The following is a 25,312-nucleotide window of genomic DNA, read 5'->3' as shown; positions in this document are numbered from 1 at the left end:
AACAGCCAACGATCACCAGTGTCCCATTTCCTCCTACTCTTATACTTAGAAATGACCACCATTGCTTTCACACCACCGTTTCCATTTATTAGCAATAACAGAGGAAATACCAATAGCACCAATTAAAAATGAATCCACATGACGTGTTTTATCCTTACAGCTGTAATAACTAGTAACTAACACGAACTGGAAAGCACTTCATAAATTTAAAAAGTGCTGTACATATACATTATAGTTATCAGCATTAATAAATTAGCCCGATTCTCCTAGTTCAAAAGGCACGTAAGGTCAGTTACATGGGCTTCAGTGGGGCAAAATGATCACAACCTACAATGTAGCAATGGTTCACATGTGTTGTCAACAGTTTTACCCCATGCAATCCTGCAGAGCTGAAGTTACACACCCTTCAAAATATGGGAGAATGAAGCTAAAAGACAAGACAGGTTTTTTTTTGTTTTGTTTTGTTTTTTTTTTTTTTTTTTTTTTGGTTATTTTGTTTTTAGATTTTTATGCCTTTTAAAACAGACTCCTACTTTTTTATATTAACTTTAAATAGATAATATAATTAATCAAACTTCTAAGTTGTGCACAACAAACTTAAAATGTCTTATTTAATGGTAACAGTAAATTTTATTACTTTCTATGAGCTGATATTCCAGATAGCATTTCAAAGGAATCTACAAATTCAAAGAGGTCAGATTGGTACAATTTTGTGCTTGCATACCCTCAGGGACTTTCTTCAGTATTTATTCCAGAATTGTTACTAGAAAAAAAACAACTTTATCCTTTCCCTTGCCAGCAGGAGTCTTGGCAAGAGACAGCCCTTGGCTGACCATAAATAAAATTCCTTGAATCACCAGCATCTTGATTTAAGAAAGAAATTTTACTGTGTCTTTCATACACAAAAGCTGATTAACAATGGTTTAAAAAAAAACACTATTTCACTTTTCCACAGGTGTACAAAAGGAAATATAATGGGCTTACATTCAACAATAAAGCTTAAAGTTCACTCTAGGTAATAGTTGCATTAACATTCACATACACAAGCACAGAGTAAGTATATCTCAGGAGTCTTATAATAGCATACAGCATACATATGGGAGATTGATTCAGGTAACATCATAGGTGTTAGTAAGGTTAGCAATTCAGAGTGTTATAGAAAAGGAAAACTAAACAAGGCAAAGGTGTAGGCTATCACACCGAGACAATCACAGGATCAGAGGAATGAAAAAAATCTGCTCACTGTATGTATGAGAAAACGATATTTTTCTTCAGTTTCTGGATCTTGATATAGTGGGTTAGAGAAGGTTGTGTAATCAAAGTGCACATCATTTTTCTTAGAAAAGAGAGAAAGATCCTTTTACTTAGTAATTAATACATGCAAGAGGCAGCCCCAGAGTGACCTGAAAGAGTAAAGCTGTGATTGGCAGGTGGCCGGTATAATACAGATGTTCCAGGCAATTCTCTTAAAGCACTTCTGTAGCAGCAATGATCATTTTAAATGGCTGTAGACTGGATTCTCTTTTGAGGGGAGTTGGGGGAATTGTGTTTATCATATTTCTTTAAAGATTTATAACTATAGATTTTCTCTTTTTAAATAAATCTATCAAACAACAAACAGCATAAAGTGAGGTGTTTGGGTGTTTCTTTTGCTTTTGCATATGTGTTGTTGGAAAAGGATGTGTCCTTCTCATAAATATTGTGTGCAAAAGAATTTTTAATAGTGTGAGCACAAGGACATGTACAGGAAACACATCAGGTCTGCTTCTGTTGCCCTGGCTGGCCCTCTGTTAAACACTTGAACTGCTGGCTTGTGTGCATAACACAGGTTTTGAGTGTAGCGATACATAGCCAACAGATTTGAGGGACTCCTAAAGCTTGGTCAGTGGTGGTGGTTTTGTCAGCTAGCAGATGACCACCACACCTTGAGTTGAGAAAGTCTGGTCCCTTTTGGTTTCACATTTCCCCCTCCAGACCAAAGACTCCAATTGTTTCTGTATCTTTGTTTCCCAGCCTTTCTTGTGTCAACTAGTCTAATTTGAACCATCCCAGCCAGTATCAGGCTCTTGAACGCTCATGGTAGCTACGTATATCCAGTGACCACAAACACCCAAACTGCTCAACCTGAATACCTTTCACTGCCCTGCAAATGTCATCAAGATGCCTGAAGCACAGGGCAGAGAGTCCAACTCTCACTGGCGGGGCTGGGAAGCCTCTCCTTTGCGGCGGAGGAGAAAGGAAACTTGGGTCTGCTTTTTAGGTTCTGAAAACAAGCCAGAGTGGAGAGAAAGAGTTAACACCAGACTTAGGAAAGCTTTTAAGACAAAACCTGTTCAATTCGATCAAGACAGACACAGGGAACTTTCTGCAGATTTCTGAGGTCTCTAAGAGGGCTCATGTCATAGGAGAAAGGAGCAGGGAGTTGCTACATGGGAGAGATTTGCCATTATTACAAAAACTGGCTAAGTGGCTTGTTTCCATTTGGTGGCCTCACTGGTCACTGTTATCGGTCGTACTGTTCCCTTTCTCTTTTTTTTCCTGGGTCTTGTTACCCTTCTTCTTTTTCTTCTTTTTCTTGGTCTCCTCCTTTTTGCCGAAGGTTATAAAGTCGCTTTTGTCAATTTGGTTGCTAGCAGGCTCCTGCCTGATGGAGATGATTGCAGGAGATCCTGGGATAATGAATTTGTCTGGCAACTCACCGGGACCGGACTGTTTGGGGTTGCCTGGTCCGTATTTAAAGGTCCAGCTGTTGCTGTTGACACCAGCACCCACTGGAGGGGACACCTCTCCCGCCTCAGGTTCTGAAAGACAAAAACATCACAAATCAACAACAGTGAATGAATGCCTTCCCTTATGACAAACTGCCCTCAAGCCTGAGGGGGAAGCCAGTGTCTGGAAACAATTAGCAGGGCAGATTTTCTTACCACAGGGCCCACAAATCTAGTTTTCTAATGACATGGTTTTGACTCTTTGTGAAGAATTTCCTAAGTAAGACAGCTGTAGTAGCTTGCCTGGGAATAAGACAGGAAGTATACAGGCTTAAGCAGAAAATGCTACTTTCAGTCTATGGATTATTATCATTGATTTTCACTCTTTTTGTTTGTTTTGGTTTGGTTTAGTAGACAGGGTTTCTCTCTGCAGCCCTGGCTGTCCTAGAATTAACTCTATAGACCAGGCTAGCCTTGGAATCACAAAGAACCACCTGCCTCTGCCTCCCCTGTGCTGGGATTAAAGGCGTTCATCACCACTACCTGGCTTATTTTCACTCTTAGTTCTGCCCAAGCTCCAGATGAACTATTTGAACTACTTATCTGTCCTAATTCTATGGATAGAACAGAACTTAAATGGGGAAAGTGGGGTACAGAGGCCACTCCATTATACAAGAGGATTGACTCCTGCTATAGACTGAACTGATTTGTTTGGATAAAGTATTCCAAGTCAATTTCGTTTTCAACCTAAGCCTCCTTCCCCAGAGTGGTCATAGTCTATATACCAAACCATATGCAAAGTATTGTGGAACTACAAAGGAGAAAATCATTCATTTTATTGGAGGAAGTTTATGGGGTTCTAGAGGTAAAGTGGCATTTGCACTGAGCCTACAGAAGATGATTATCCATAGTGGGCTCCAATGCAAAACTTCTCCAAGAGTCAATCAAGTTGGAAGATACTCCATAAAATGTTATAGTGAATTTAGAAGGGAAGCCAGAGTTGGAAAGGGACAGGGATGGTCTACCTGAAAAAGTGACCCCAGAGGCCATAACACTGAAGCCTTTCGATGACACAAGAGGGTCTATGCATCTGAATCTGCTTTTCAGTAGACTCAAAGCTCAGTCAAACAACTTGTGTTCATTTGCATCTTAGGATTGTTCAGTCACATCTGGTATTTCCAGGCCTCATTTCCTGCAGTTTCTTTGGTGTCCCAGAGCACTACTGTTTTGAACATTGCCTCCACCAAGTTCTCTATACTATTCCCCAAATCAATGGTTACGTTTCAATTCCTACCCTATGAATTCCCTCAGAAACATTTGTCACTTCCCTCTTGAAACAGTGACTCCTGCGGACTTTATCATTCGCTTTTGCAAATCTATGTTTCACTTTTAGAAAAACAAACACGGAGTCAGAGCTTTTCTTCCTCTTGTCTTCTATATTTTGCAGAGTTGTCTCCAGGTCAGGCAGTGGGCACTCTCCTGACCTTTCTTTTTGCCTTTGACCAGCTTCCTTTGCACCATCTTCCTCACCCATGTGTGCAATGGGTTTGGCCTGTGACTATATTATCTCTACACCCTCCTTTCAGTGTCGAAGCCTTGCTTGAGGGCATAAATGACCATCTAAATATGATAATAAAGTTGAGCATGGTGGCACATGCTTATAATCCCAGCATTCGGGAGGCTGAATGAGAAGGTTGGAGAAGTTCAAAGACAGCCTGGGCTATATAACAAGTTCAAGAACAGCCTTGAATCATCTCAAAAATAAAATATTAAACACATATAATAAATATACTAATGAGACATAGATTTGTAGTTAAGGTCCCTATCCCTCTGTGCTGAAATCTCCTCTCTAATGCCTCTAATAGCAAATTTCACTGAAATTACAAACTGAAGAAATCTGAAATCAAACTTTTGATTCCTTCCTTGTAGTCTAGATTTTTCCAGTCCCAGCACATGAGAGATCTCATTGACCCTGTGTTCAAACCAGGAAGGGCAGTGCTAGCCTTTGCTTTTCTTTATTGCCTGCTCTCTGTTTATAAGGCATTGCCAAGACATACTATTTATGCCTCCTAAGTATATCTGCCTGTTTCCTCCTCATGTTCATTCTTTTCAGGATGTCAGAATCTCTTATACAAACCACAGCAATAGCTTCCCCCCTGCTCCATTGCTTCCTCTTAGCCTCTCTCTAGTCGCCCACGTAGGAGCCAAATTATCCTTATTCTTTAAAGTCCTCCAAGTTTTAAAAATGGAAGTAAAATTCTCTAAAATGAAACCAGATGAGATCACTCTCCCACTTAAAATTATCCAAAAACTTTCTACTGTCTTGAAGGGAGGGGAAGGAAACTCGTTTAATATTGTACATGAAAACTGTGAATAACCTGTAATGTGATGTCTTTATTCTCCATTTTCCATAAATCTTTCCCACACCACCATTCCAGACTCATGGAAGTCCTTTCAGTTTCTCAAACAATCCCTGGGGTTGTTTTGCCTCAAGATCTTGAAACCATTAGGTAGATTCTGAAGGTATAAGATGTACACTAAGCCTTGGGTAAAGAAGAGGTTTTCAGCGCAAAACTTCTCCGAGATTCTAGCTGGAAAACCTCATCACAAACTGTAACAGTGACGTTAAAAACAAAGCCAGATCATCTCAAATGATCTTCCTTCCATTCTTTTCTTTCTTTTTTTTTTTTTATTATCTTTTTATGTGTATGGAGTTTGCCTGCGTGTATGTCTGTGTATCATGCGTGTGCATGGTGCCTGAAGAGGCCAAAAGAGGGTGTTGGATCTCCTGTAACAAGAATTACAGATGATTATGAATGAGCCACAATGTGGATACTGGGAATCTGTTTCTCTAGAACACTGGTCCTCAGGAAGAGCAGCTGCTCCTCTTAACCTAATCTTAACACTAATCCACCTCTCCAGCCCCTCCATTCTCATCATGATTCCCCATTCTTCTCGTCTGTGATGAAATGTTATCTCTTCAGAGAAGTAGCACTCAATGTGGGACCTGAATTTCCACATAGGGCTGAAAAACAAAAACAAATGGATGCAGCTCCTAGAGAGGTGCTGTTGTGCAGCAGAGCACTTGAACAGCTAAGTAGAAACAGCAAGGTTAAAAACACTGCACAACTCGGGCACCAACTTCCTAGAGCTGGGGAGGTTAAATGCAGCTCTCAGTTAAGGCTCAGCTCTCAAGGGCCCAAGGAGGGGTCAGAGCCAACCACCAAAGTCACATGGCAGAGGGCCTACCTGCCACTGAGCAGTTTAAGGTTTGGCTTACATGGTCAGAGAACACTACAGGTGCATAGTAAAGCAGGTCCAGACTGGAGAAAAAAAACTTTAAAGACGTTACAGTCATAGGAAAAAAACAATAGTTTAAAAATAATTAAATGAAGTCTTTAAAATAAGGGGAAAATAATATAAGAAGAATATGAGTTAATGGCAGCTGCTGAGGGACATGGGATTAAAAAGGGAACTGCTGAATAAAACCATCCTAGATACTTTAGGGATGTCTTAACTTAAAAATGGAATTCAAAAATGTATTGCTTTGGGGGAGAGTTTATGTTTTTCTTTCCACAGAAAAGGAAAGGCTGTGGGTTCCTTCAAAACTAATGGAGACAAGATTTCATTGGGGGAGACCTCCTGAAAACCTTGGCTACAGAAATGGAGAACTAAACCTAGAAAACTACAAGATAGGTGACATGTATGCTGACCCCTTGGCATGGGAACATCTCTAACTGGATGTCTAATGAAAATGGGTGGCCCGGGTGATCCAGCCTTTCAAAGTGCCTCTGTTGCAGTTTTCTCAAAGTTCTATGAAATTTCAAGGCTGCTAGCTGAGATGGTCCAGCTTCACAGACTAGTCTAGCTAGAACTTCAGATACGCCTTGCACTTTCCCATTACACAGAGACTAGACTACAAATGTTATAGCTAGTTTTCTTAGAACTTGACCATTCTCAATTTTCTCAGGGTTCCCTGGGGATTCCATCACCCCCAGAAAACAGGAAGCAGTCTAGAGAACACAATGCCCATATTCCCAAGAGGTGGTGTATGCTGGTGGGTTATGGATTCTAGTCATTATTTAGTGCAGATATAGGAATATAGGATAAAAAGATAATTTCATCTCAAATATTTTACATTGGTATGAATTTTTGTATATTTTATAAATTGTGATACAAATCTAAGGTTATTTTCGTTATACTGCATATATGTTTCTATTCTTGTTTAAGGCATTGTACCTATACAGCTCATTTTAAAATGTAATATGAAGTTCTAGTCCTTGAAAGCTATTATTATAAACTATCTAGGATAATTTTTAAAAACTCAGGTTAGTAATTAGTCATCTATAACAATCAAATTTGTAGTCATGTTAGGTATGTTTTCAAGGTTAAGCATATATTTTAGATGGATAGGTGATCTTTAAATGCTTCAGAGACCTACAGAATATAGCATTTTAGATGTTTAATAGCATAAGGCTTTTCATGACAGTGAGACATGTCTGCCTTTAGTAGCACCAATCTACTTCATAAAAGGATGATGAGAATTGAGGAACCTCCATATGGAGTTCACTTTCTTTGTGGTAAAGCTAGTCATTTAGACAAGAAACTTCCCTTGCCCCAACTGCTGACAATATACTGTACAAACTGGACAAGCAAGACACAAAGGAAAATGACTGCTGAACTTTGCCAAGGTGGGACATTCTTTCGAAATTCCTGCTTCACAGAAAAGTCTGTCAGGTATTCTAGGCCCATAGGCTGAAGACAGATGCCCCAGTGTTGCAGAGAAACCTTGGGTGACTGTCCAGACAGCCAGCTGCTTCTACCATTTCCATAGTTTTGGAAGTTGTTTGCTCTATACTTCCTGTTCACTCAGGTAATACTATATCCTTTTCGGGTCTCTGGTGGAGTTGAAGATGAGATAGTTATAGTTTTCCTTGTCACCAAATTCAGAAAAGAAACATGCATAAGAGATGTAATGTTTAATATCCCCCATGGAGGGATAACTGCCTTATTCTAGAGATAGGAGAGAAGCCCTAGTCCCTACTTCACAGGACCTGTCAGATCTACATGACCCCAACTGGATGGCATTCCCCTACATATGGTATTGTGGTGGGGGGTTGGGAGGGGAGGGTGTTTAGAGTGCATGGGAGAGGGTAGAGAAGGCAAAAGGGAGGGAAGGAGGGAGGGAGAGGGAACTGGGATCGACATGTAAAATAATAAAAAAAAAAAAAAAAAAAAAAAAAAACGCTTTGACTCCAAAATTTAAGTTGAAGAACAAGTTACTGGGGAAAAGTATTTCTATTTTTGTTTCCACAGAAAATGAAAAGATGTGGATTCCTTCCAGACTAATGTGGTTTGATCACACCAGACTGCCTGAAACAGAGTACAAGCTGATCCTACATTCCAAACAGCTGGACAAAACAGCCCTACAGACTACAGCTAGGATATCTGAATCTTCTTCGAATCCCCCAAGACAGCGCCCCTTACCAGCAGGAAGTAGTTTGGAAAGAACGACGCCCAAATTCCCAAATATTGTGTATAAATGTTTGTTTTCATTTAATTGGACTTTGTTATATAAAATTAAATAAAAAATAAGAGATGTAATGTTTATAAAGTTGAGAAACATAAAAGCTTAAATTGTTTATCTAAGAAAATGTTTTAGGTCTATAAAGATAATTTGGGGTTGGTAATACAAGCTAGGATAGAAAGTAAATTAGGTATACAACTTTGGACTCACCAAGATGGGATAGATAATGGAGTATTTTCTCTGAATTTGATAGAGGCAAATGGACTGGCTATTGTAAAAGTAATTCTTACTTGATAATACTTCTTACTGTATTAAAGCTATGTTAAAGCTAAAGCCTTTCTTTTTATTTAGACAAAAAGGGAGAAATATTGTGGAATATTTGTTTAACTGTGCAAAGATGTGTTGCTGTTTTACCTTGCCTGCCTAAGGCATCTGATTGATCTAATAAAAAGCTGAATGGCCAATAGCAAGAGAGGATGTATAGGTGGGACTTCTGGAAAGGGACAGTAAGTGGGAGGAGGAATTTAGGCTCAGGAAGAAAGAAAAGAGATGCCAGAGAGATGCCAGGGGCCAGACAGACAGACACAGAGGAAGCAGTAAAGTAGGACATACAGAATGAAACAAAAGTAAAAAGCCCCAAGGCAAAACAGATGAAGAGAAGCAGGTTAAATTAAGTTAAAACAAAATTTTTAAAAAGCTAGTGGGGTAAGCCTAAGCTAAGGCCAAGCATTCATACTGAAAAATAAGTCTCCATCTTTATTTAGGAGCTAGTTGGGGACCCAAGAAAACTCCAACTATAGAGAAGTAATCTATAATCATCCTGACCAAGCACTTAGTAGTTAGTATCTTCTTTGCCTAGCAAAATCTATTTCTGCAAGATTTTTCAAAGGCAAGGCATATAGACATAGATACATCCACCAATATAGCCAACACATAGTATAATTCCTGGCCCAATCATGTATATAAATATTTGTTAAGTTAATAGGCAAAAGGGTTGTTGTGAAATGCAGAAATGGTACCTATTCTGGTAGACCAAACAAGTCTATACTGATGATACTTTTGAAGTCCAAAAAAGAAATGAGGTAATGCAAACAAAGTGGCAATCCTGAAGCTCAGCACAATGTAAATTCCATATGGTATCACATATGGGTAACTATGTATGTATGTAGGTATGTAGGTATGTATACCTACATACATACAGTGCTTGGAACTGGGGTGGGGGCAGATAACGCATGAGATTACAGCAAGCAGGAAAGAGGGGGATAGGAAGTTTCCTTATCTCCTAAACCCCTTTTCTCATAGCACACTTCCCTTAACAGAGTTAATGCTACTGCACTCCAGGGATAGGGCAAGAGACATTGTTCCCCCTCTGAGGCTAAAACTAATTCCTTTCCTATAAAAATAACCCAATCTTCAGCTTAACTCAGCCAGAATCCAGCTGTTAAACTTTCAGATGCAGGTTCCAACTATTTTTGTTTGGAACCCAAGGCCTTTCACATGCTAAGCAAGTGCTCAACTACTGAGTCATACCACCTGCCTTATGTATGTATATATTTATTTATTTAAGTTGGAGACAAGGTCTTACTAAATTGAGCCTCAAACAATTGTAGTACCTTCAAACAAAACAACCCCCCCCCAAAAAAAAGAAGGGCTTGGGGGAGCTGACCCTCATATCATGAGCCAATAGAAGAGCTGGCTCTGCTTCTCAGCTGGAGCCTGGGGGAGTTGTTTGTCCTAGCAGCCTGGACTGGCCAAATCAGCTACCACCCCAACATCTACCCCATCTATGACCTGCTGGAGTATGTGAAGGGGTTGGTCCTGCAGAACCATAGCCACATGATCTCTATAACTGTTGCAACAGCAGGATATCCAAGAGGAGTTTCAGTGAGGATCCAGTACTGATGGTGTACCAGAAGCCAGAGGCCTTGAACCTAACTGACAATTAATTTCAATGAACATTTGTAAATAAAAGGGTATACTTCGTGACATATTGCAGCTCCCAATGCCACTAAGACAAATGAGCTGTTAGAGAGGTAGGAAAGGTAGAGGAGCAAGGTGGGTTGTGTTTTGAATTCATATTTTTAAAAATTTTCTTTTGTGGGGGAACACTATGGTGGTGAGGGCAGATATGGAGGGACTGGGAAAGGAGCAGGATTGGGACGCATGATGTGAAATACCCAAAGAATCAATAAAATTATGTTAATTAAAAACAAACAAAACAATTAGTGGGGATGAACCTAGGACCCTGCATATGCTAACTAAACATTCTGCCATAGGAATATAGCCTCAGCCCTAAAGATTGTTTTTAACGTGTAAAAGCTTTGGATTTGGCATCCAGAACTATGTTTCAGCATCTCCTGAGAGCTTTAGTTACCCTTACAAAAAGTAAGGACAGGAAGATTTCTGACCACAGTCAGAACTCTGTATGAGGGGCCTCCTACAGTCATTCAGAGATGCAGAGCTCAGGGATGCCTTCATTCTGTGGAGTAAAAGAACATTAGTTGCCTGGTGCACTGGCTTAGGCAAGCCTTGCAGCAGGCCCACCTGCCAGCAGCCAACTGACCTCTTTTATACACCAGGGAACTTCCTTGGCCTTTGCCAGCAGTCTTGGTTTTACCTGACTCAGGCTAAACTTTGAAGAGGCAGTCAGAGAGCAATTCAGGTACAGCTCCCACATGTTCATGTTCAGCTTCCTTGCAGCAAGAGGAGGGGTGATTTCTCCAGTACGCCCCAGACACTATGCTGCTTTACCTATTCTGGTCTCCTCCTATAAGCAGAAACACCTCTGAGGGCTTCAGCAGCATCTGCAATGTGAGGCACTCAAGTGAATGCATAGAATAAGGATCAGATGAGACAGCATTTACTGACCTTCCACTCAGAACTGTGTTCTTTGAATAAGAGAACCTAAGATGGCTGGGTCTGCCTGTTAAATGCTATGCCTTTTGGGCAGATTCAGGAATCTAATTCCTTTTGAAGGGAATAGTGAGGGAAGATGCAACAAACTCCATCTGCAAGCCAGTCCTAGCAAATGGTCCACAAGGGAAATCTTTCACAGATACCTCTTCTGCTTAGAGCTCCCACAGGCCCCTCCAATTTCTCCCAGGGACTCAGACACAGTCAATCAAGATCTGGAGGCTGAAACAGAAGTATCACAAGTTCAAAGTCAGCCTGGATCATACAGGGAAACCCTGTCTATAGTTTTTAAGTGGTAAAAGGTCTGGGAATGGAGATGAGTAAGACTTTTTTGCCTAAAATGCATGAGGCCCTGAGTTCAATTCCCAGTACCATGCCCACCCCCTGAAGTGGGCTTTTTAGATCCTAGGAAGAGGATATAATAAATATCAAACCCACAAGAGTTTGGATCCTTAGGAAGAACCTTTCCAGATATTCAGATGACAGCTCAGTATTTTTAAGCTTTAGTAACATCGGCTCATAATTATGAAAAAAAATTGTTTTCCTTTCCTTTTGTATTGGCCAGTTTCTTCTAAACTTAAAATTCAGAACAACGTGCATTTTTTCAAAAGTACAAGTCTTCACTTTTCACTTCAAAAACCGCTTTCCTGGAGTAGCTAGATGGCAACTTCATGTAATCCTATGATCCACTGGGACACTGTCTTTGGGCAAAAGTCCTATCTTTCCTCTCTCAAGATAAACTAAGCCTGGCTGTATGGGTTCATGGTGTGCTTCAGGGACTAGGAATGATTGGGGAATCAAAAGCCAAGGGAGGTTTTGAAGATGGTTTGGTAAATTCTACTCCTGTAAACCTTTCCCCAATGCCCTGTTCTGAATTGCAAGAAATAAAAGGGAAGCAAATAGAGCTATAAGAAATAGCTATTGCTAGCAAAAGTGTCTGTTTTGTAGATGAGGGGGTCTAAGGACCAATTTTGGTCACAGGATTACTAACTGGTACCGCCTGGAATTAGGATCTAGGTAGACTGCAGAGGCACATCCTAAACTGTGTATCAAGGTCCTTTGAAATCCTAAAATATAAATCATGTACAGAAGTTGTTATGGCTGTTTTATTGCCATCTGGGAGAGGCAGGCAAGATGGGGCCTCTGAGCTAGAATCTACTGAAAGGAACTGAGGTGGGGGAGGGGTGCGAATGTGAGTGAGGAGTCAGGAAAATCACAGCCCTGCCTCCAGGTTTCAACCCCACCCCCACCCCTGCTCCGCCCCTTTCTCCCCATTCATCCCTTTGTTACCATCTCTGGGATTCGGTGCCGAGGTTAATAAAGAGCTTCCAGAAAACCCATCATTGTGATTAAAGCCGAGGACTATCTTGCCAGACAGCACTTTGGAGGCTGCCTACCGCCCACTCTGATCCGTCAGTGCACCCAGCAAAGGCTATTAAATGATTACAGGCGCTTCCGGCTCAGCCAGCTTCCCCGGACTGTAGCTGCTCCGAGGGTGGGCTGCTGTTGCTACTGGTGCTGGGGCTGATCTGGGGACTATGGGAAGAGTCTGGTCACCAAAGTCTCTGGATTTGAATGTGAACATCCAGAGGTTTGCTGATGCTTGTGTGCCTCGCCGCCTCTCCCTCTCGCCTGCTGCTTCTGCCACCGGCACCAAAGATAACAGTCACTGCATTCTTTCAAGCGGCTCCTATTTCTTTTGTGTCTTCTAGTTTTGAGCAACTGCCCCTTGACCCTGTCTTCCCACCCCCACCCCTCCACCCTATCTTTATCCCCAGAATTTAGCAGGAATTTAGAATTATATACATGCTCATCTGGCTAAAGGGAAAACCAAAACAAACAAACAAACAAAAATAAATAAATGCACAACCAAAGTGCTGAAAAAACAGACTATAGATGTAAACCATTCAACCATCCCCTCCTGCCCACCTTGCTTCCCACCCTTACTGGGGTTTGTGAACTGACTGGAGAAGCACAGCCCCGCAGTTGCTGATCAATTGCACAAACCTAAACCGCATTCACAAAAGAGGAAGAATCCCGAGTCTGAAATCCGAATCCTGCCCTGGATTAGAAAGACAACAGAATAGGCTTTACAACTACTTGGGGCCCAACCAACTACAGCCTTCACTCCTTGCTGCTTCTTGCTACAGTGGGTACAGAAAGAATTCCCATAAAAACAAACAAATATAAGCATATATCCATTCCCTCAGCTCTGCAAGACTTGAAACTTTGTTATCAGGCTACCTAGGTTTAAGCCTAGCTACCTGGTATAAAATTATGAGGTTCCACTTATCATTTAATATCTATGTGCCTCTGCTTTCATGTGTAAAACAGGCAATAATAGCAGCTGTTACAAGATTAAATGTAATTCTTAAAGAGCACCTGCCTGGCACAAAGTAAAAACCGCATTAGCTCTTACTTGCTACTAAGACAGTCACCGAAAGTCACTTACTTATTAAAGAACTATTGAAAGCTTGTCTTGAGCCAGGCAGTTTAGTTGCATATTCTGCATATGTATATTTATTTGACAAATTTTAAGTTATAATTAATTAAATTTACTTAAATATGGATTTAAATTATTTTTCAGATTAAAAATCTGAAGGCTTAAATTAGAGCAAATTGATTTGCTCTGAATCGCACTGGGATTAGATAATGAAGAAGCTGAAAAATCATTCCATTGCTCAGCTCAGTAAGGCAATGGTTACTCCTCCAAACACACACACCTTGGAAAGCCTGGGAGCTTTGTGCATGGAGGGGGAGGGTTGCTCTAGATTCACTGGCCTAGCTTTTGATCTGGAGGGTAGATTGGGGATGGGGTGCACCTCTGATTGGAAATCAGACTGGGCAAGTGAAAGGCTGACCCCCAGGGGTCACCAGAATTGCCACTTCTGGAGTTTCGCTCTCTTTGGGTGGGATGAGCTGATCTGGAAGAAGATTCCATGATTGTCTTGTGCCTTGGGCCACAGCTGGGCTAATTTTCAGTAATCTTGGAGCGGAAGAAAGAAATACAGTTGGCATATTTTTAAAGCCACAGCTCTCGCTTTGTGCCCGAAATAACTCTGCCATTTCTAGGTTAAGAGTATAAAGGCATCATGTGCAGCAAACCGAGATTCAGACATTGGAATAGCTGGTCTCAACCCTTCCTACCTTCTAGCTTGAAAATAAACCAAACTTTTTTCAATGTCCTCCATAACCCAGCCAGGGCCCATGCTGACTGCTTTATTTTTTGGTTGTTTAGGTCCTTTAGAAAAGGGAATTTTCCTTTTCAGCCTTTCTTCTAAAAAACCCCACTCCTCCATGGCAGCTGGCTATTACACCTGAAGGAAACAGACTTCAGGTTCTGCACCAGGGGTCGAAGATTTGAACCCAAGTTTCATCTCCACTACTTAACTGCTGTGAGACCCTGAGCATTCACTTGGCCTCTGGGCACCTGTCTTTTGATATGAAAAACACAGCCACCTAACAATGTTGTTCTCTAACAACATCCACCTAATGGGGTTGTGAGCATTAAAAAGAGACAAGGCTCATAAATTACAGAGAACAAAGACTGTAACATGAAAAATATAAGACCCAGAGACTGATATTGAGCTTCAAGCTTCATCCTGAAGATCAAAAAAGCAAAGCAGCCAGGCACTAACTCTTACTCTACCTCAAACAGAAAGGTGATCCTGACTCCTCCAAACCTCAGATTGCAGCCTCTCCTCAGCATGGCTGGAAAATCCTGAGACTTCAATGTCTTCCTATCCTCAATGTGGCTGGAAAATGAGTGAATGCCTGATACTGAATGCTTAAGACCCTACTCCTGTCTTTTATACATCTGTAGTTCTGGGATTAAAGGCATGTGATCCCAGGTGCTAAGATTATCTTTGTGTGAACTGTTTCTCTTTAGGACTGGATCAACCTTGTGTAGATCTGGGTGACCTTGGACTCACAAAGATCTGTCTATCTCTTAATCCTGAGTCCTGGGATTAAAGGTGTGTGCCTGCTACTCTGGCTTGTGGCTGACTTTGCTTTCTGAACCCTCAGGCAAACTTTAATAAATCATAAATAACATATCACCCCAGTTAACCTATTTTTATGAGCAGTACTTCCAGGAAATCTCTTTTCCAGGGACCTCTTCCCAGAGGGTCAGCCCCTCCCAGGTGTCAATGAGGACCACCCGTGGTTGTGAGGAGGGAGGGATTCTTGGGGCCTCAGGAAGAGGCAGCATGGTTAGAATGATAGAAAGCACCCTAGATTCAGTATTAAAAGCCCTGGATTCAGACATAATCTCTACTATTCTGCTTTCTTTTTTTTTTTTTTTTTCTCCTATATTATTTTGTTAACATTGATTTGATGTTCTCTATCTGTGAAATGCAGAAAATACCTTCTCCTTAGAAGATTCATTACTCATACCACTAACCTTATCTATTTACAACACAATAGCCATTACATGGAAGGCATTAAGAATATCTATATGAATCAGGAAAGTGAATATGGAAAGGTGTCCTATTCTTGAAGAGTTACAATATAGTAGGCAAAATACATAAATCGGTGAATTGTTTGTTTTTTGAGGCAGGGTTTCTCTGTGTAGCCCTGGCTGTCCAAGCACTTGCTTTGTAGACCAGGCTGGCCTCAAACTCACAGAGATTGACCTGCTTCTGCTGGGATCAAAGGGGTGTGCCATCACACCAGATAAAGTAAATGAAGTTTTGGTTTTCTGGAGCTGAGGACCAAACCCAGGGCCTTGCACTTGCTAGGCAAGGGCTTTACCACTGAACTAAATCCCCAACCCCCAAGTAAATGAATTTTAAGGTAAAGTAATTGGCATAATGATAGTGCTCAATTTCCTAGAGACAGTATGTCCAACACATAAAAACACCACTCATAATATAAAATGGCCATGCTTCAGTTCCTGAGCTCCTCTCACCAAATGAGTGGCCTTTTTAAACCCTAAATATTTCAAGTTCCTAAGCAGAAAAATGGGCATAATAATGGCTTAATAGACTAAGTGCTTAGGACAGTACTTGGTACACGGTTTGAACACTGAATACATCTGAACTATTACTAATGTCACTTACAGGGTGAACTACAGACTGTTGGCGATAGGGATTAATCAGTCTGGTTTTTCCAATAGTGACCAATGTACCACTCTGAAGCAGAGTATCCACGGGAGAGGGGGGTTGCTGCACATGTGGGAGGGGGCTCTGTACTTCCTCCTCTATTTTGGTGTGAACTGCTCTAAAACATAAAGCTTATTAGCTGAGGACAGTGCTGTACAGCTGTCATTCCTGCACTCAGGAGATGGCTTATAGTCCACCCTGGCTACACAGCAAGTCCTAAGTTAGCCTTGAGACACAAAGAGATGCTGTAATAAGTAAAACTTTTAAAAACTATTTGGAGGATGCTCACAAAATTGCTAACAACAGTTGCCTTGCTGAGGGGGAGTAGTTGAGACAATGACATCTTTATGCAAATAGTAGGATACTGTTTACTATATACCAACAATTACATCTCTAAACTTTCATGGGCGTTCTGGAAGATAAGCACTACGATTCTGATAGTACTTGGTGCTGGCCAGGTAGAGAATGAGGCATTATTCATTGTTTTAGTTCAGTGGAGATTTGATTTTCATAATTTTTGATTCATAACTAAATCAAAGAGAAAAAGATGAAAACAAACACAAGCTCAGCATAGTTCAAAACTCAAGACACTCTGTCATTATTGTGGATATCGGGACCCATGCCTCATAGTGCCTCATGAAAATGGGAAGAGGATGTTGATAAGAAATTAAGAGTCTCAAGATAGTGATTAAATGAAAATGAGGGACATGATGGCTCCTAGGCATGGTTGAGGAGAAGAATTTTATTGTAGATATGAGGGAGAGAACAAACAGCCAGAGACATCTAAAAGAGTCCAGATGGGACCGAGCCATAAGAAGAGAGAGAAGGGAAGAGAGAGAGAGAGAGAGAGAGAGAGAGAGAGAGAGAGAGAGAGAGAGAAGAAAAGAGAGTCCAAAAGGCAAAGAGGCCAATAGCCAGTCAAGATAGGAGCCCAGAGTGTGCAAGACTAAACTTTCAGGTCTATTAAGAATAAGAAGGGTAGTACGTACACACCTTTAAACACAGCATTGGGGAGGCAGAGGCAATCGGATCTTTGAGGCCAGCCTAGAGCACAGAGTGAGTTCCAGGACAGCCAAGGCTATAACAGAGAAGCCCTGTCTAGAAAAACAAAAGAGTAGAACCTGGGGGAAGGGAAGTGAAAGAGAAGGCCCTAGGCTGGAGAGGGTTAGGGTAGCCTGCTAGGTGAGACATGCTGGGAGGAGCCACTGAGCTAGCCTAGAAGGCAGGAGGAGCACTTGTTTGGTATGCTAAAAAACACCACAGGGAGCCATTAGTCCCAAGTTTTTTAGGGACTTTTAGAGAAGTCTTCCTAAATGTAGGGGTCAGTGAAACCAGCCTAGGCTAGACCTAGACCCCACAGCTAGCGTTCTCCTCCAGCCCCGTGGCAGTCACTTCCACAAGTTCCCACTCCCTGCCCTACCCAGAAGTGTTTGAGGCACAAACGTTCCCCCTACCGACACAGCAGCCCCTGCCTAGGGCTGCTCTTTCAAACCTTTCTGCTCTCCCCTCCCCCTCTCAGCACAATCTGTGCTCCTTGGAATTTGGCAGCGATCCCAGGCTCTGTGTCGCTGTGTCACTTCTCAGCCTCAAGCAACCATTTCTAGACGAGTAGTGATATCGCTGCATTGAGGACATAAAATGGAGAATCTGTCAGAACACCACAGTAGCAAGATGACAGGAGCATGGAAGACCTTCACCACCACCAGCACCCTGACCTACATACTTCAATCGCAGCCATTTAACGTGGCAAAAATCCTTCAAGTCCTACTTTGTGTTCCAGGCATTGTGCTAACTTAAGAGCCTTAACGTTGGTGAAAAGAGTGCTGGTAGCATTTTTCGGTGCTTGATACAAAACTGTTCCAGAGCAATATTCATGCACTATCCAATCTCCCCTGTTTTACATATTATTGCACAATAGGGTGGTACAAAAGATTTTGGCACTGTGAAGTGCTACTCCCGTAAACTGTGGTAATATAAAGTCAGCTTTAAACACACCTGCCTTCGCAATCTACACTTCCTCAGATATGATCACACCAGGTCCTCCTAAATTGATGGAGAACATTCTCAATCCAGTCCTATATATTAGTATGGGTGTATCTGGGTGGGTGGGCAATACTGCATTTGCCTCCCCTTTACTTCCCTATCTTAAAGTTCCTAAACTTGGTTTGTGTCTTAATTAGGGTTTGTTTCTATTGCTGTGACAAAGCACCATGACCAAAAAGCAAGCTGGGGAGGAAAGGGTTTATTTGGCTTACACTTCCATAATTCTGTTCCATATTGAAGGAAGTCAAGACAGGAACTCAAACAGGGGGCAGGATCCTGGAGGCAGGAGTGGGCGCAGAAGCCCTGGAGGGGAGCTGCTTACTGGCTTTCTTCCCATGGCTTCCTCAGCCCAGGACTATCAGCCCAGGGATGGCACCATGGACTGGGCCCTCCCCCATTGATCACTAATTGCTGGATCTCATAGAGGCATTTCATCAAGTGAGGCTCCTTCCTCTGATGACGTCAGTGTGTGTCAAGTTGACACACAAAACCAGCCAGTCCAGTTTGAGAGAGGAAAAGTCTTTTCATCTTAGCTTACTCATCCTGACACCCTACAGGCTGATATTTGAAGATTTGGAAGAGCTTTAAAGTATTTCCTAAAAACAAACCCTGGGGGCTCTACTGCCAGAGAGTAAAACTATCAGTTGTTGTTGCTTTTTTAAGTCTAAGTATTTAAGACCTGTAAAAACTGGCTTTGGTTTTCCTTCCTGATATCAATTCCCATTCACTTTCCTACCCCATCCACCAAGTGCTTGCCTCCTAGTCACCAAGATTATTTAATTCTTGTGTGTGTGTGTGTGTGTGTGTGTGTGTGTGTGCGCGCGCGCGTGCATGTGTGTATTTTCATGTATTGTTTCCTTTGCTGGGAATTTTCTTCCTTTCTGCATCATACTGTCCATTCTGCTATATACTATATCAAATGCCAAATATCAGACTCAGTCTCCAGACTCCCGATTCCATCATATATCTGGGTTTCCATATACCCATCATTCACGGCTGTAGAGAAACGGTTGTGTCTTGCAAAGATAATTTGGAGATCCTCTCAGAGAAGATGGATGAGCTCGCTTGACTTAAAAAAAGTCAGCCATTCTGAGTGTCCAGTCTCCTCCCCCTCATTGGCCCCGCCCATTCACTGTTTGCACCACATGACACTGTCATGTTTTTATCTTACTTTTCATGTTTCTGTTCCCTATGACTAATTATGAGGAAAGAACTGTTATACATTTAATATTTCAATCATATCAGCTGGATTAGAACATGCTCTGATGTAAGGGCTTAATTAATGACTGATGTTTCTACAGAAGGTTCCAACCAAACTCAATACTTGAATGCTTGGGTACTTCCTAATACTTGGGTATTTCCCAAGTCTAGGGAAGTGTCTCTGGCAAGAAGGCAGTATTTCACTTCCTCATCTGTGTGTGTGTGTGTGGGGGGGGTGTCAATGGAGGATAAAAATGCTGGTAGCCATCAATGGAATTGTAACAACCCTCCTGGGCCATGGTTTGTGTAAAGACCTTCCTAGAACCTTTCAAATCACAGCCACTTAGAGGCAATTATCCTGGAGGGAAGGTTGTGACCCTGAGTGAGAAAGATCATGGAAGCTAATGTATACCTCTAAAACTCTAGAGTCAAAGATAACACACCAAAAAAGCCATCCTGCCAAAAGAAATTTCCCAGAGGCAATTATGTGGAGTCAACTTATTCTTAGTTGGACAGAAGCAAATTGAAGTGACACTGGCCACGACAGCAGACCTCAGGGACAAATGCAACATCTCAGTCCACACAGAGCTCATGGGGGATGATGTCCCTGAGGAGGCTTTCTCCTGGACCCCAAGGCCTCATCACCATCAGCAGTGGGAGGATGGAGTGATGAGTGTAGAGAGGTTTTGGAAGTACCTTGCCTGTTACATCTTAGGAGGAGGTTATCAACTGGTTCTTGTTCAAGATACACCTAAGAATCAATCAAATCTTGGGATACCTATAAACCCAGAGCACTAGGCCCAAATTACCCCACTCCTGTCTCTAATGTAAGGAACAGCTTTGAGGAAAACCTGGAAAGATGAATACTTACTGGCTTAAGCACTTCCCACTCCTCAAGCCCCCAGTGCAGACACACACTTAGGGGTCAGGCTCTTAATTCTCCTCTTCTATTCCTCAAGTAAGTCCTGATTGTACACTTAATTCCTTCCTCCTAGGCACAGATGGTAGAAGCAGGGAAGACAGGCCTCATGCATTGACTGTTTTCTGGCATCACTTTGTGGACAGTGACATTTTTTAGCAGCTACCACGCCCCCATGATTACTCTCCTGGATGAACTTTGGGATGATTTGGGTGTGTCTTCTCCTGTCTCTCCCCAATTCTTAGAACAAGATTTTTTTTTAAGCCAGGTGCACAGCAATCAGCCTTAGGCCTTAACATGATAATGTAGTGGGAAGGACCCCCTTTCTGGCCAGGGTTCCACTGCTGACCACAGAAAGGGGAATGATCACCAAATGGACTCTTCGATCCTTTGGGTGATGTGCTCAGGAAAGAGCTAGGGAGGAAGAGAACTTTACCCCTACTCCTTTGTTTACTGTTCCTAGGAAATAACTGTTTATCCGATTTGGGGAGGAGGGGTATGGAAAGCCTTATTTTAAATGGATTGTACCACGTATCAGCAGTCACTATCTATTCACAATATACCTTGCCTAAATTTTGTCTCTTCTCCCCACTTGTACTGAGTAATCCATAAACCAGGTTAGCTCTCTCTTCCCACAGGGGCTGGGTGGGTTGGGGGTGGGAAGAGACAGATAGCTTTTTATTTTCATCCCTTTTGTTTTGAGAATTGGAGGCCCTGATAATATTCTTCAGACTATCTTTGCCAGTAATCATCATACTAACTTTGGACATTCAGCTCCTTGCACCTGTATCTTTAAATTGTATATATTTACTATTGTGTGTATGATGTGGGGGCAGTGCACATTTCACTGTGAGCACATGGAAGTCAGAGAACAACTCTGTGGAGTTGGGTGTCTCCTACTTTCATGTGGGTTCCAGGAATTGAACTTGGGTTGTCAGGCTTGCAAGATAGGCACTTCACCTGCTTATCCATCACATCAGCCTCATATACATTCATTATTAGTTAAGATTTGGAAAGGAGAGATGATTAATTAGTCTCAACTAGAATTAGGACAATTAGTAGCTTTCGAAAAGGATTTAAAGTCTATCTGCAATTACTACACCCTCTTCATGTTCCTAATATGTACCTTAATTTACCTTCACCTTTATTAAACTATCAACACACACACGGCCACCTCTACCTGAACACCAAAGATCCTGTGGTAGGGAAAATGATGTGCCCCTCTCTCAAAGAGGTCCATATCCTAATTTCCAGGACCTGTGAATATATTATATTGCATGATAAAAGGGGATGGGATGGGGGGCTGGTGAGGGGATGGGAGGATGGGATTGAGAGGGAACTGGAATTGATATGTAAAATAAGAAAAACTGTATATATATACATATATGTATATATATATATATATATCTTAATCAAATATGATTAAAGATCTTGGAATAAATTATGCTAGGCAAGCTCAGTGCATTTACAATGTCTTTAGAAATTAAAGAGAAAGATTTACAGATGCTTCATTGCCAGCTTTGAAGCTGAAACATGGGCCCAGCAGCTTAGAAATTCGGGCAGTCCCTAAAAGCTGAAAGTTAAAACATGGGTCCTCTTACTTATTCTCCTAATGACTTTTGGGATAGTGCTATGCTATGCCACCTACACTGGCCTAGAACTCCACATCTTCTCTCCTAAGCTTCCCAGAAGTTAGCATTACAATGTTGGAAGCTATTTGCCTTCATGCCCAGCTTCAAGAGGTCTTTCTAGAGAGCCTCTAAAAGATATATAGCCCTTCCAACTCTTGAGACACTGAAGCCTACTTTAGGCTTCTGGTCTTTAAAACTGTATGATAAACGTTGTTTTAAACTACCTATTTTGTGTTCATTAGTTATGGTGGTCTTTGGCTATAGAGATGTAATTTGTATCCTAAGGCAAAATGATGCTGTTACAAGTAACTAAAAATGTAAAGGGAGCTTTGGAATTGGGCAATGGATAGAAACTGGAAGAATTTGAGAGATGGGATAGAAAGGGCCTCAACAACTTTAGATAGACTGGCAACAGAAATGGATATTTGTTATTCTGCTAGAGAAGACCCATAAAGATACAGGAAGTATGACAAAGTAATTATATATTTCTTAGAGAATTCCTAAATTGTTATGAACATACTATTCATGCAAATACGGACATTAAAGGTGCTGGGGGTGGTACTCAGATGGAAAGATGAAACATTTTATTGACAATTAAAGGGAAGTGTGTCCTTGCTTTGAGTGTCTGAAACACACTATGATTTAGCCTCATTTGGGACTCTGACTTCCAAAACTGTAAGATAATAATCTGTGATATCTGAAAGCACAAAATTTATGTTAATTTGAAGTAGCAATAACATGAAACCAGTATAGGCCACTCACTGGCCTAGCGCTCAGGCAACAAAACTATCAAACTATTCTCTTTACCCACTATGGGGACAATATGACAGAAAGATGTGGGTTGAAATGCTGTCTGTGGCACTGTATTCATTAATGAGTTCAACAACTTTTTCTTAAGCATTGGTGTGTGGGCCTTTTACTTGACACTGATACTATAAAAGGGAGCCCAACACTTGGATCAGCTTCATCACCTAAGGAAATCACTGACTTCTCATAAGCCTGTTTCCTTCGCTGAAACATGGGAATGATAATGTTCTTCTCTCTTAAAGTTGTGTAAAGACTGGGGAGAAAGCTCAGCTGGTAAACTGCTTGTTTTACAAGCCCAAAGATGTGAGTTTGCTCCCCAGACAGATGTTTTAAAAAATGGTCAGGCATAGTGTTGCATGCTTATAATCCTCACACCGAGGAGGCAGACAGATTGATCCTTAGAACTTACTGGCCAGTGAGAGGCCTTGTCTCTAAATAAAGGTGGAAGGCACCTGAGGAATGACACCTGAAGTTGTCCTTTGACCTCCACATGCACCTACACCCAGACAGACAGACAGACAGACAGACACACACACACACACACACACACACACAGAGACACACGCACACGCACATTCAGTCAAAGACCCTCCTACTAGTACACTCACTGGGAAAAATCTTGCTAGGGCTGTTTCTGTGATTTAGAGTTGTTGGGTTTTGTTGTTTGTCTCATTTTGTTTTCCTAAGAGGACTGGGAATACATTCAGTTAGCAGAGCATTTGCCTTGCATGTAACAAGGCACTGAGTTCTATATCCAGTCCTAGGAGGAGGTAGGGAACAACCCTCTTAGTAGACTTTAGCTAAAAAGGGGAAATTCTGTACTCTGGCTCACCATAAATTTACAGACTCAAATGGGTCTTCCTCAGAATTGTTTACACACCTAGTGATACCCCCCACACACACACACAAATCTAGCTGATCTTCATGCAGGCTGGTGAATGAGCATCTGTTGCTCACACTTCCAGCAGTTTTAGAGTATTCATCTGACTCCAAGTCATTATGGGAACAGCTTTGGCCCAGCATGCTATGTGAACAACAATTCTGGACACAGGGTAGACTTTTGTTGGGCATAAACTCAATCTGTTGAATTTTATTGACTCATCAATAAAATTGCTTGCTTGTTTAGACTTCTGTCTACAAAGCAACCCTCACTCATTTTTTAAGCCCCCCACCCTTTTTAAACACATGATGAAACTTATGATCTGTAGACAAATGATTTGGGATACAGCAGGTAAGAGATATGACTCTTATTATTACTAACAAACCTCTCATTGCCTCTTTTTTCTTGTGGGCCCAAATCTGGCCACCCAATTCTACTTCTTCATACCTCAAATTTCAGTGATTACACCTTGTGGGTATATCTTCTACAAAGCTCTCAATTTCCTGTTTAAACTGGAGTGCAAACATCCCTTTTCCTGGATTTCCTTTGGCAATATCACCTCTAGTACATGCTCCTCCCATCCTTTCCCTAGTTCTCTTTCTAGAAGGTAGACAAGACTGTTGCTGAGGCAGTGCCTGGCTTCAGAAGGTAGATTAGATGAGAGCAGCCTCCACCCCTGCTTCCTCTCCTTTTGCTGATTAAGAGCAATAAGACTTCAAGTGCCAAGGCAGAGAAAGTCCCCTCTACAATTCTCATGCTCATTTTCAGCTATCAGAAGCCTGATGACACTTCCCTAGAGACCCCTGGTCTTCAGCCAATGCTTGACCTGAATATGTTTCTCCAGATTAGGCAGTGACCTTCTCAACTGCAAAGCTAACTGCTTCTGGGAAGATGAATTTTTCAAGTTCCTTTGGCTGACTGTTTCCAAAAATTCTTGCCATAAAAGTTCCTTGCTATCACCAGGGCAGGCTTTAGTTTGTTCCTTGCCAGTGTGGGTGAGGCTAAGGGCAAGGCTCTCTGGAACTGCTATGCTTAAAGTCATTCTGAATTGTCATGATAATTCTACTGTAAACCAGTCTGAAACAGACCTTGAAAACAGGAGTTCCCAGACCCCTAATCTAAACAATCCTGATCTTCCTCACAGAAGGAAGTACAGACTCCACCCTCCATTTCCCCTTCCCCACAAAGCTCACAAATAGCAAGCAGCCTGTTGTCTTTACTCTTTGAGCTGAGTTAAGCAGAAAAATTGTGAAATTCTCCCTTTCTTGGGCTCTTTACAATAGGACCTTCCTAGGAGAACCTGACTCTGACTTTTTATAGAGGGCTTTAAAAATGTAACAAAAACAGTGAAAGTATATAGCAATATAGCAAGAGCAAGAACTAGAAAAGTATTTCAGAAATTTTCTTTCTTTTTTTCTTTCTTTCTTTTCTTTTCTTTTTTAAGATTGGATCTTGTTATATAGTTTGGCCTGAAATTCAGTATATAGGTCAGGTTAGCCCTGAACTCCTGACAATCCTCCTGCTTCAGCATCCTGAGTGCTGGTTTACATGTGTGGTTTACATGGCTCCATACAACCACTGA

The 25,312-nt window shown here is 41.6% G+C and overlaps 1 protein-coding gene across 22 annotated transcripts in view; it reads right to left on the bottom strand.

Annotated features, from left to right (window-relative positions):
* Positions 1 to 65: 65 nt before the first annotated feature.
* LOC127234137 (protocadherin alpha-C2) overlaps positions 66 to 25,312 on the bottom strand; it is a 217,254-nt gene continuing 192,007 nt past the window's right edge. For 20 of the 22 annotated variants that reach the window (XM_051200901.1, XM_051200902.1, XM_051200903.1 and 17 more), the window contains one exon: positions 66 to 2,801. In XM_051200901.1, coding sequence (XP_051056858.1) covers positions 2,491 to 2,801 — 311 coding nt within the window. In that variant the 3' untranslated portion in view covers positions 66 to 2,490. The remainder of the gene's footprint in view (positions 2,802 to 25,312) is intronic. The other 2 variants (XM_051200900.1, XM_051200895.1) reach the window with 2 other exon arrangements.

The sequence above is a fragment of the Phodopus roborovskii genome, unplaced genomic scaffold (genome assembly GCF_943737965.1).
Source record: "Phodopus roborovskii unplaced genomic scaffold, PHOROB, whole genome shotgun sequence".
Classification (NCBI taxonomy): domain Eukaryota; kingdom Metazoa; phylum Chordata; class Mammalia; order Rodentia; family Cricetidae; genus Phodopus; species Phodopus roborovskii.
This window is presented reverse-complemented; position numbering and strand designations above follow the sequence as displayed.